Source organism: Nestor notabilis, unplaced genomic scaffold (assembly GCF_000696875.1).
Source record: "Nestor notabilis isolate BGI_N333 unplaced genomic scaffold, ASM69687v1 scaffold19767, whole genome shotgun sequence".
Lineage (NCBI taxonomy): Eukaryota > Metazoa > Chordata > Aves > Psittaciformes > Psittacidae > Nestor > Nestor notabilis.
Window position 1 is genome coordinate 5,667 of NW_009938070.1, and position 11,634 is coordinate 17,300.

General features: G+C 53.3%; 1 protein-coding gene across 1 annotated transcript in view; it reads left to right on the plus strand.

Moving 5' to 3' along the window:
• Nucleotides 1-1,239: 1,239 nt before the first annotated feature.
• Nucleotides 1,240-11,634, plus strand: part of DFNB31 (deafness, autosomal recessive 31) — a gene marked incomplete at its 5' end in the record, with an annotated part of 14,279 nt that continues 3,884 nt past the window's right edge. Inside the window, 6 exons of the mRNA XM_010019145.1 lie at nucleotides 1,240-1,464; nucleotides 2,999-3,259; nucleotides 3,785-3,997; nucleotides 5,615-5,647; nucleotides 10,178-10,249; nucleotides 10,589-11,186. Coding sequence (XP_010017447.1) covers nucleotides 1,240-1,464; nucleotides 2,999-3,259; nucleotides 3,785-3,997; nucleotides 5,615-5,647; nucleotides 10,178-10,249; nucleotides 10,589-11,186 — 1,402 coding nt within the window. The remainder of the gene's footprint in view (nucleotides 1,465-2,998; nucleotides 3,260-3,784; nucleotides 3,998-5,614; nucleotides 5,648-10,177; nucleotides 10,250-10,588; nucleotides 11,187-11,634) is intronic.

Genomic DNA, 11,634 nt, shown 5'->3' on the forward strand with positions numbered 1-11,634 from the left:
TTAACTCTATCCCAGCCAACATCAGGACACTACCTTTGCTGGAGCAGTCATAGAATCATAGAACGGGTTGGGTTGGAAAGGACCATAAAATCACCTAAGTCATCTATTTCCAGCCCCCCTGCCATGGGCAGTCAGTGGCCCCCTGATGCTTTTCGCAGAGCTGATTGTTGCTGGTGGTAGTCCTGATGCTCACTTTCACCCCAGCAAAGTTCTGGGTAGCACTGGGGAAAATGTGATGACAGCAGAGTCACAGCCACCACATAGAGTTGGCTTCTCCTTGGAGCAAGAGAATTAATCCCAGCTCTCTGGGGCTTCTTTAACCCAGTGTCGGAATGAGATGGACTGAGCTGAAAGGATCATGTTGACTCTCCATGTTGTTACATTAGACTTAGAAATTCTCTCCATTCCCTCTCGTCTCCTCCTCCAAGAGGAAGGTGAGTTATTTAAGTGATGTCTCGTTCTGTTTGCACTGCAGTGTAAAGGAAATAAGACAGTTTTGACAGAGCTGAACAGAGCCTGTGGTTGAGCAAAGATATGAAAGAGCAGTTTCAAAGAGGTGGCTTGTCAGAAGCAGAGTGAATTGTGATATGGGAGCAAGGAGGGGTGGCACTGAGAGCCCTAGAAACAAAGGGGAAGAGGACTCTATGAGTGCTGTGTCCTGAATAAGGCCAGGCTGTCAGGGAAGCAACTAGTGACAGCAAAGGCCCCACCACAACATGAAAGCTCTTGGGAGCAGCTGGGAAGGAAATAGGAGGAGAGGAGAGATGAAATCCAGCTGTCTCAGCTCCTACAATATGTCTTGAAGACTGAGGTGAGACACTTGAGTTGAACCCTCCCTCTGGCACACAGACATCTGGGTTTGGGGCTTCCACAGATGGTTCCTGGCCTCCCACATCAGCAGGAGGGGTTGGGACCGGAGGGCGAGGTATTCTCCAGGGGCTGTTCTAACCAAACTGGTCTGTAGATCTAGTTAATGTGGAAAATTGGGCAGGCCGGTATGACTTGGTATCCTTAACAGGCTCCGCCAGGCTTCACTGGTCCTTCACAGCTGGTCAGCTTGAGTGCTTGCTCTCCAGCCACAAGCACTTGGCCCATCTCCCTCATTGATCCCCCCAGTTGCTGTGTCCCCAGTTTGAGGTGGGATGGACAGAGAAGCTCCTCCCTGGTGGGATCTGAAGGCATATCCCTACCAGGAAAGCCCCCCGGACATGGCAGGCTCACTCCATCCTGACTCTGCAGGTCGGAGACCAGATCCTGGAGGTGAACGGCAGGAGCTTCCTCAGTATCCCCCACGACGAGGCTGTGAAGCTGCTTAAGTCTTCCCGCCACCTCATCATGACGGTGAAGGACATCGGGAGGCTGCCTCATGCCCGCACCACTGTGGATGAGACAAGGTGGATAGCAAGCTCCCAGGTCGGGGACACCCTCATCACCTCAGCAGGGTACGTGCTTGGTGCACCCCGTGCAGGTTTGTCATGTAGCTCTATCAGCTCAGAGCTCCTGTATGGTGGACGCAGTCACCTAGGGGGTGTATGGAGCTTCAGTACCTGGAATGTACTGAATGCTGTGGAGCTCCAGTACCCGGAATGGTGGCAGCCTGATGCACTGCAATGTGCATGGGCAACCTGTCCATGGGAGCACAGTGGGTTCTCAGGCATGTGGCCCCCATATCTGGGGCTTAGAAGATAGCCTCTCTGGCCTGGAAGGTGGATCAGGGCTGGAGAGCACACTGCTGCCCCTTCCCAGTTCCCTTACAGGCACTGAGAGGAGAGAACATCACAGGTCTTGAGGTAGTGAGTGATGGGCACACGGTGCTCAGTGCTAACTGCTCTTCTCTCTCCTTGCAGGGCAGTGGGTGACCGTGCTGCGGAGGTGACAGCCAGGGTAAGAGATGCAAATCCTTCCTGGTGCCTCGGGAAAAGAAATCACCATTATTGTCCCCTTTTTTCCATGGGAGGGATGGATTTGTGCTTCTGGTTTAAAAGGGATGCTTGTCCTATGAGGTTTAACTGGCTCAAGCCTTTCTCCTCCCCACCTCATGTTGCCAGCTGTGTTTCTACAAGCAGTGACATGACATACCCCCTCTCCTGTGCCACTGGTGGGTCTGCAGCACGTCTGGTGCCTCCAGCCTGGGAATGATCACATTGACAGGCAAGGACCCCTCCACCCCACAGAGGTGACCGTGATGCCTTCTGCATGGTGGCTGCCTCTGGGCCCTGCCAGCTTCTGGGATCTTTCCCACCTGGAAGTAGGGCTGCAATGCCAGCATGTCTTCTCTCAACACCTCCTTGCAAAGCTCCTGTCTTTGAAATGGAAATGAAGCAGCGAGGTTTCACAGGTGGCTCTCACTGATAACAGCTCTCTGTTGTTCTATGCAAAACATGTTCACTCCTTGCAGTGTCTCTGGGATATTCAGGGTCTTGTCTGGCTCCATATCCCTCTGTGGACTGTGCCAGCACTGCCTGGGAGGGAAGCAGCAAGGACCTCCTCTTAGAAATCCCTCTCCAAGAGAAAAGCCTTTCATCTGCAGCCAGGCTTGTCTCTCTCTGGACTCCTTTGGTGGCCAGTAGCTCTTTCTTCACCAGGCTCTGCTTTAACCTTGCAGCGGAGGCAAATGTGCCTTTTCCACAAGATGGGAAGCTTGCTTTTCCTTGTGACCCTATTTCCCCAGCTTTGCCAGGAAGGGAATGCAGCCTGCTATTAAATCAAGGTGCTGGCCAAGGGACAGCTTGTGAGCAGAGCCTGGAAGCTGCTTTGGTTATTCTGCATAAACTGAAGTTACACAGACAAGTCATGATGCTGAGTGAGCAGCCATGCTGGTGAATCCTTGTGGATTCACCTCTGGTCATTTTGGAAGCATTCCCCTTCCAGTCCCCCTTTGGCACAGGAAGTTAGGTGAGAGCAGCAGCCTGTAATGCGGGGATAGAGCTGGCAGCAGAGCCCAGAGCAAGGGGCAAGTTCTCATGCAGCCTGGCTGTCTCTGCTTCCCTCCTTTCAGCCGATTCCTTGGCATCTCAAGCCAAAGCCTTTCTCCTGTCTCCCGCAGCCCGTGTTCTATCGCGGCCTGGCTGGCTCACAGGTGACACTGAGCACCATGGTGAACCAGACCCGTGTCATGCTGGAGGAGCAGGCACGGCACCTCCTCAATGAGCAGGAGCGGGCCACCATGGGCTACTACCTGGATGAGTACAAGGAAGGCCACATCTCCGTGGATGCTCTGGTCATGGCGCTCTTTGAACTACTCAACACACATGCTAAGGTGAGGCCCACTCCATGGTCAGGGATGGTTCCTTGTACCTGGTGGACTGAGCAGAGCCATTGGCACAGCAGATAAGTCTCCAAGGTTATCTGCTCGGGGACAATGGTGAGGGTGGAAAGCAAAACCCAGATGTAGGACACTGTGGGGGATAGAGGCTGGTGTTCAGTGGCAGAGGAGCTTCTGGTAAAGTTTAGGAACAAACCTCCTCATGTATTACATGGAATGGATTGTGTTGTGTTGGAAGGGACCTTAAAGCTCCCCCAACTCCAACCCCTGCCACGGGCAGGGACACCTTCCGCTAGAGCAGGTTGCTCCAAGCCCCTGTGTCCAACCTGGCCTTGAACACTGCCAGGGATGGGGCACTCACAACTTCCTTGGGCAGCCTGTTCCAGTTCCTCACTGAAGGCTCTGTTACCTGCCAGTACATCCCATTACCACTGTTGGACAGTGTGGGAGGAGGGGTCTTCGCCTGCCAGGAGGATGGTCGTGCTCCAACCTGTCTTTGGTGTGTGTCTCCTGGCGCAGTTCTCGCTGCTTTCAGAGGTCCGGGGTGTCATCTCCCCGCAAGATCTCGACCGCTTCGACAACCTGGTACTGAAGAGGGAGATTGAGTCCATGAAGGCACGTCAGCCCTCGGGGCCCACCATTGCCAGCGACTCCTACTCCATGATGTCCTACAGCGACACCGTCTCCTCCTCCAGCAGCCACTTCACTGCCACCACTGTCAGCTCAGCCCGGGTGAGTCCCTCCTGGCTGGTTCTGTTGCTTTCCATGCCTGCTCCTGGCAGCCCTACAACCACCTCATATCCCTGGAGTGCTATAAAGGCATTTCACCCGCAGGAGAAATGATGGATTCCTTCGCTGATGGATTCCCCAGAGCTTATCCAGGTGCAAAAGTGTGATTTGTAGGTGCATAAGATGGTGCCATGACATGCGCTTGGGGATCTCCATGCTCCTGAAACTGAGATGTGACTGTTCTCTGCATGGGGACTTGACCTGGTGCTGTCACTTTGTCCCCTGTGCAATGCAAGATGCATCCACACAGGGATCTCAGTGACTTGTCCCTGCTGAGCCTGCTGCTATTCACCAGCTCTGGTGTCTGAATCACCTCCTTAAAGGCGTTTGCTACCTGCTCTGCATCCCAGCAGGGACCTCAGTGGCCTATGCAAGCCCCTTCCCACTCATGGAAGCATTGAGTGGCAGCTCTCCCATGTCTCCCTACCAGCCCTTCACTCCACACACCCCCTAAGTTCCTGTAATCACCTCCAAGTGCACAGGCACGTTAGTCTCCTGGCCATCAAATGCCTTTCACCGTAAATGCACCAGCAACTTTGGAAATGAAAACCTTCATGAAAAGAACTGATGACAAGGGGCTGTCTGCTGGTTGGGTACAAGGAAACCAGCCCATGGCCAGGGAGAGTGGGAATGTGGTGCAGAAAGTGCAGGCAGGGAGTTGGGGGCATTCCAGGTCAGTCCAGGATCACAAGAGGCCTTGGAGAGCTTCAGAGCATCAGAGCTGGGCTTTTGTTCCATTGACTTCACAAAACCTGTAGGAAAGCCATGTGCTTTCTTCATAACGGATTACAGTGAGATGTTTTCTGGATCAAGATAAACAAAGCAAGTTTTGCTCTGCTGGGAAAACCTTTCTGAAGCACAGAAAGCCAACACAGGTCTTCCAGGACCTGTGTGACACCCTGCTTTCATGCCATCCCCATGCCTGGGGCTGTACCCCTTCCCTCAGGTGTGCCATGCTCTCCCTCTTGCTCCATGACACCAAATGTGGTTGCTTGACCTGTGGTGTGTGAGCCGTGGTCCAGCCCTACCTGGCACGCGAGCCCAGAGGTCAAGGATGGAGACTGAGGTACTGTTCTGGCATAGAGAAGAGAGGGTGTACACTGCTGTAAGAGCTTCCTTCAAGAACATGTGTCCCTTGGTCACACTACAGGTCCTCCCTGGCAGTGGGGCACCTCTTTCCATGGGTGTGAAAGCATACCCTGCTCCAAGCTCTGCCTGGGGTGTTGGGAATGCAAACACATGAGAAGGTTGTCACCACTGCTGCTGGAACAAGTGCCAAGCAGAGAACACCAGCTCATGGTGGATGGATGCTTATCTCAGCTAGCAGGGGAGAGAAGAGGGGCAGAGCTCCCGAACTATTTCTTCTGCCCTGAGCTCTTGCTGCTCTCCCTCCCCAGCACTGGCTGCAGCTGGATGTGGATGCTGCAGGATGGGTTTGGAGGGAGGAGGGATGCCTTGTGCTGGGGTTTGCTTGTCTCCCTCCCTTGTCCTGCAACCCCCTGATGGTCTGTTTTGCTTTTGTGCTTGTTTCAATCTGCTTTCCCCCCCGCACGTCCCCAGGAGCGGCTCTTGTGGCTAATAGACCTGATGGAGGTAGGGGCTGCTGGAGCGCTGCGGTTGCCATAGCAGAGGGGATGAGTGTGTGTGTGGATGGGTTTTGGGAGGGAGGCAGGGAACAGGCTGTGCAGGAACCAGCATGTCAACAGCCACATGAACAGCACCTTGATTCATCCCCTTATCCCTCTTGAACCATTCCAGTCCCTTTGCTCCAGCATAGGTCAAGGCCTTGGTGCTACAGAGCAGACAAGACTCAGCCATGAGCCAGACCCAGTGTTCTGCTTGCATTGGAACCCTGTGTGTCACTGGCAGCTCAAGTATGGGCTTTTAGGACCAGTGGTGTTGATGGACCCCAGACTGCCCCTCCCGTAACTGCCTGCCTCTACCTGCTGCTCTGCTGTCTTGCTGTATGGGCATCCTGTCTAAACACCAGTAGGATGGTCACATCCTGTCACTCGTAGAATCCCAGACTGGTTTGGGTTGGAAGGGACTTTAAAGCTCATCCAGTCCCAGCCCCCTGCCATGGGCAGGGACACCTTCCACTAGAGCAGGTTGCTCCAAGCCCCATTCATCCTCAGGGATAGGGGAGAATTTTCCTTATGAGCTTTGGGTCTGCAGGAACCTGTGCTGCAGTGCAAGAGGGGTTGGTGTGCTCGTGCTGTGCATGTTCAGCCTTGGAGAAATCCTCACACAGCCTTTAGAGAGGCTACACATGGATGTGGGGAGAGCCTCAGCAGTCTTTCTGTCATAGCAGAGCTCTTGGTTGGGAGGAGGCTGAGAAAAGCTGCTGGCTTGTGCTCCATGGTGTGGAGTGTGTTCCCTCATCCTTCTCTGGGAGGAAATCACAGGGGTCACTGGGTTGAGGACACACAGGGAGGTGGAGCTGAGAGCTGGTGGTACTGCTCTGGGAGAGGAGCTCTGGCCCAAGAGCCACAGCCCTCTGGAAACAGCACTGCTCTGGAAGGGGATAGTGTAGTGTTCCCAGATGGAGTTTATCACAGGCACCCTGTACTGTGGTACACAGAGTTCTTTGCCTTCATGACCAAAGGCAGTGACACTAAACCAGGCTTCCTGTCCTGCCAGCTCCCCATGGGTCAGTGGGTGAAATGGTGCCAAAAATAACCAGTATGAGGCTGATCAGAACCTGCCACGTGACAAGTGATACTGTTACAGGATGCTTGAGGACACTGTGAAATGAGACAAAGCTGTGTTTGATGGGGCTATCCATGGATAATGGATGTTGGTCTATCTGTCACCATCACCTCTTGTAAGTCTTGGCTCTCAAGATGTGTCCTGCAAAGCAGAGGTTAATTGTAGCAGCAATGATCAGATGCAGCTTGTCTGATGATAGCAGGAGGAGTTTGTAATTACTCACAGGCCAGGCAGCATTTCCTTTGGCACTGCCTCCTACCCAGCCCTCGTTGTTAGGATTAAGACGTTGCCCTCTGAAGGTGCCTTCTCCTCCCAGGGCCTGATCCCACAGGCTCTGACTTGCTTCCAGCTCCCTAAAGCTGCAGGATTGGGCCCCATGAGGTAACCCAGTTTTGTTGCTAAACCCCTGTCTGTCTGTGGTCTGTCTTTGGTCTCTGTTCCACAAGAGGTATAAATAAGGAGAGGCTGGCACTGAGCTTCCTCTCTCTAGACAGTGAATCTCAAGCACAAGATTCCACAGCCTCTTTGGCAGATGATCTCTGTGTCCCCACAGGGAGAGCAGAACAAGAGCAGAAGAACAGGGGACGTCTTCCTCACCAATGTCTCCTGTTATTGCTGCTCCAGCTCCTGGTGTCCTCTGACCCCTTCAGGACAGGCAGACACCCTGTGTGGAGGGTTCTCGTGTGCTTGGCATAATCCTCTCAGGAAAGGAGGTTAGAGACAGGGTGAAGCCACCACATGGGTGTCATTGTCACCCTCAGAGGCCCCAGAGTCAGGCCTGTGCTCAGACTGGGAAAGGGAAAGGGCTCTGGGGCTCCAGCCCTGTGGATCCACTGTGGGGTGGGAGAGGGAAGGGAAGAGCAGAGGAAAGCTGGGCTTAGAATGGTGCTGTTGAAAACTAAACCCTGCAGGAGCCAGGCTGAGTGTCTCTGCAAAAGTCTCCTTAGCAGTAACTGGAAAATAAGGGACTCATTTGGAGCTGTGAGGTTAATTAAAGGTTGGGTTGTATTCCCCAGGGAGGTGAGAGTTCCTCCATCACTTAATCACTGAATGGAAACTGGCTGTTTGAATGAAAGATGCTCTGAAAGAAAGATGCTTTCCAGCTCCATTGCTCCTGTCTTGGGCTCCAGGGTGGGAAGGGCCAAAGTTTTCCATCCAAGGGGCTGGAAGAGCCTCATCTGCCTCCAGTTTCCATAAGAAACTAAGAAAACAGGTTGAGTAAAGGAGTAGGGTGGGTAGGAGGGAGCAGCCTCCTCAATAAATACTCATTTCTCAGAGCAGTGGCACCATAGCTCCAATGGGTCTTTCAAGGGACAGCCAAGAAAGCTGTCTTAAAATAGACAATTAATGAAAGCAAATGTGCTCTGCTTAAAAGCCATTACACTTTATAGCCCACAGCAGTTTCTATTTAATTGCTTTTGCCCCCAAACTCGTCAGCTTGGAGAGAGGAGAATCTCCTGCTTGCACAGTTCAGTGTTAGTGTCCCTGGGTGTTGAGGGACCACAGAGCCAGGGCTGGGACACAGCACGTGATGTGCTCTGGGATGGGCTTCATGTCCTGGTGATGGGCTCAGAGTTCAGTGGCAGATCTGGGGTGGTGGTTCTGGTTTTAGGCATTTTTCCCTGTGAGGGTGCTGAGGCGCTGGCACAGGGTGCCCAGAGAAGCTGTGGCTGCCCCATCCCTGGCAGTGTTCAAGGCCAGGTTGGACACAGGGGCTTGGAGCAACCTGCTCTAGTGGAAGGTGTCCCTGCCCATGGCAGGGGTTGGAGCTGGATGAGCTTTAAGCTCCAACCTAAACCAGTCTGTGGTTCTGTGCTCTCTGCTCCTTGGTGTCACAATGGCACTCAAGCTTTAAATTCACCATCACTCCAATCAAATCTGAAGTCCTGTTGCTAATGTGTGCACAGCCCAGAGCAGTTCCTGGTGATTTTAATCAATATGAAGGCAGGCTGCTTCTGAAATAGCCCCACCAGCCTCTCCCTCCAGCCTCACACACGGGGTATCACCTTGTCCTTCATCCCAGTGCTTGGATTTGCCCAGTTCCAGCCTGCCAGGCCTGGCTGGAGCCTGATCTTTCAGCCAAACCTGTTTCCTGCCCTGGCTGGCCGCATGGTCAGTGATCCAGGGAGGAGTTTGAGGATGTTCCTCTTTCAGAACCGACCTGCCTTTCCACTGGGTTAATGGATGGAATCAACCTTTGCCAGAGGAAGGAGTGTTTTCCCAAGCTCATGCTTTACCTGTCACTCTCTGAACAAGCGTTTCTTTCAGTTCTCATTCTCCAGGGCTCTCTCGAAGCCAGAGAGCTAAAAGTACTTCCCATCAATGTTTTTGCTGCTTCTCTAATGCTCTTAATTGTCTCCCATGTCTATTCTGGGATGCTGACATCTCACAGCACAGCAGCAGCCTCCAGCAGATGGGGGGATGCAGCTGCAGCAGCATTTCAACTAATCACTTGTTTACCCTGCAGTAAATAACACACAGTTAAAAACAAACTGTACCCTGCCCATTCCAGCACCAGCGAGCAAACAGCCCTGGGAACATGACAGGAATGATGTGCACCCTTTGTGTGCAGCACCACTCCGGTGCAGCACTACACCAGACTGGGAATTGCTGTGGGAGAAGGATGCTGAGCATGGATTTGCTCTTCCAGGGCCTTGCAGGGGAACCAGATGGAGCTGGGGATAGCAAAGCCAGCAACAGAGCCTGGCTCTGAGCTAAAGTCGTGACTAGCTGGGTTCAGCACTGGCTGCACACCGCATGTTCTCCCATCCCTGCTGTTACTTAGCTAAGGTGCCTGTTTGCTCTGCTTGACCACATCCACATCCTCTCCTTGGGTCCATCCTGTTGACAACTGCCCCTGCACAGACAGACTGACAGATTCCCATAGCCCACCTTGATTGCTGGAGCTGTGCTGGGTTTGGAGCCGTGTTGGGACATTTCCTATTGCCATTTAGACTCACAAAGGGAAAGCAGTGGCAGCAGGTTCTGTTTGCATCTCACTGCTCAGGTTTGCAAGGGAGGGAGGTTTTGCAGTTGTCTCTTGCTCTTCTCTCAGGAAAGATGCAGGTATTGAACCTGCTGAGTCCAAACCAAACAGGAGGAGCTGAGGTTTGGATTAAGAGGAGCACACTCCTCCACTGCAGGTTCGCAGCACGCTTTGAGCACACTTTTTAGCTTGGGAGAGCCTGTATCCCAACAAAGCTGCTTCGCTTTGTTTCCCAACACAGTTACTTTGCTGATATAATGTGTGGGTCTGCAGGGAACCTTCAAGGAAACAGAACCCTTTGGGTACAAGACTGGCCTTGCATGGGGGGGTTTGGGTGAGCACTCTGCATGTTCCCCATCGTGCTGGCGCTGTGCTGGGTGTTCCTTGCTGCTGTAACCTGCTTTTCTCTTCTTTCTTTGCTCTCTCAGAACACGTCAGAGTTGGAGGGAAGTGGAGATGGCCACCAAAGCAGTATCAACACCCTGCCAGATGTCTCCCTGGTAAGACACTACATGGAAGACGAAGGTAAACTGGTGATGCTGAGGTTTGCCTCAGCTTCTGTAGCTCTTTGCTTAATCAGCACGTCATTGATGTCACTGAAACAAGTTAATCAGACTGGTTTGGAAGGATTCTGGCTGGATAGCATCTGTGTAGAGCAAAAGTTGGGTAGTTTGTCATCTAATCATCCTCACTTGTGAGTTATGTTCCTCTTGTCAATAAGGTCAGGAAGGTGTTTCTATGAAAGTCAGCTCATTTTGCCATCGTCACTACGAGAAGGCAGGTGGAGGTGCCTCTGAGTCTGGGGAAATGTCCTAAACACTGTGTCCTTGCTTTGGCAGGATGATCTCTCCTCCTTCCCAGATGAACCACCCAACTTCAAGCCTCCGCCTCCTCCTTCAGCCCCACAGATGCTGGCCCCCTCCTCTGCCCAGCACAGGACCACAGGGAAGGACAAGCCCAAGCGCCCTTCCTCTGAGTCCTCCCAGTCAGGCCTCTTCTTCGTGGCCCCCCGGCACCCAACACCCTCCCCCAGCCACCCTGAGAAGGACACGGTCAGCATCACCTCCACAGCCACCACATCCACGGAGGAGTCAGCCCCAAGCCCCATCTATGCCACCATCTCCCCAGCTCTGCACAGCTCCAGGAGGCAGATGGATGCTCAGCTCTCCTTGGTCAGCCAGCAGCCCATCGGGCCCTTCCCCAGGGTCCAGTCCCCAACCAGGTTGAATAGCGTATCCCTGGAGGGTCCTGCATCTGGTGGGCTTCAGAGCCCCTCTTCCCCATCGCCGCCTCCTCCTCCATCCCACCCAGCACCCCCTCCTCCAGACAAGGGCAGCCCTCAGGCTGTGGCCAACCAGCACTTCATCATGGTGGAGGTGCACCAGCCCAACAGCGAGCCTGACGTCAATGAAGTGAGGCCCTTGCCCCAGGCCAGAGGTGGGTGACACATTATTAGCCATGGGGTGACAAAATAAACCCTCTCTGGGGTGGTCCTCAAGAGAAAAGTGACAGAACTAAAGGGCAGGATCTAGGGGAAAGGGTTGAAGGGTAAAACCTGTGTCAGACTGCTGGAGTGTGAGGCTTGATTGCAAGGTTTCCCCATTCCCAGTGGGAATGTGGGCTTCCAGCACATGGTGGTGAAGAGCTATAGAGGAAAACATTCCCATTTTGGTCCAAACTCCCGTTCAGTCAGACGGGAGGAAAGCTTTGGAGCCTGGATCAGTGCTGGCATGCCCTGTCCTTTGGTTTGCTCTTTCTCAGAGATGAGCTTCCATTCAGAAAACAGCTTGTAGTGTCACAGGCTCCCAGCCTGGTTTATGTTGGAAGGGACCTTAAAGCTCATCCAGCTCCAACCCCCTGCCACGGGCAGGGACACCTTCCACTA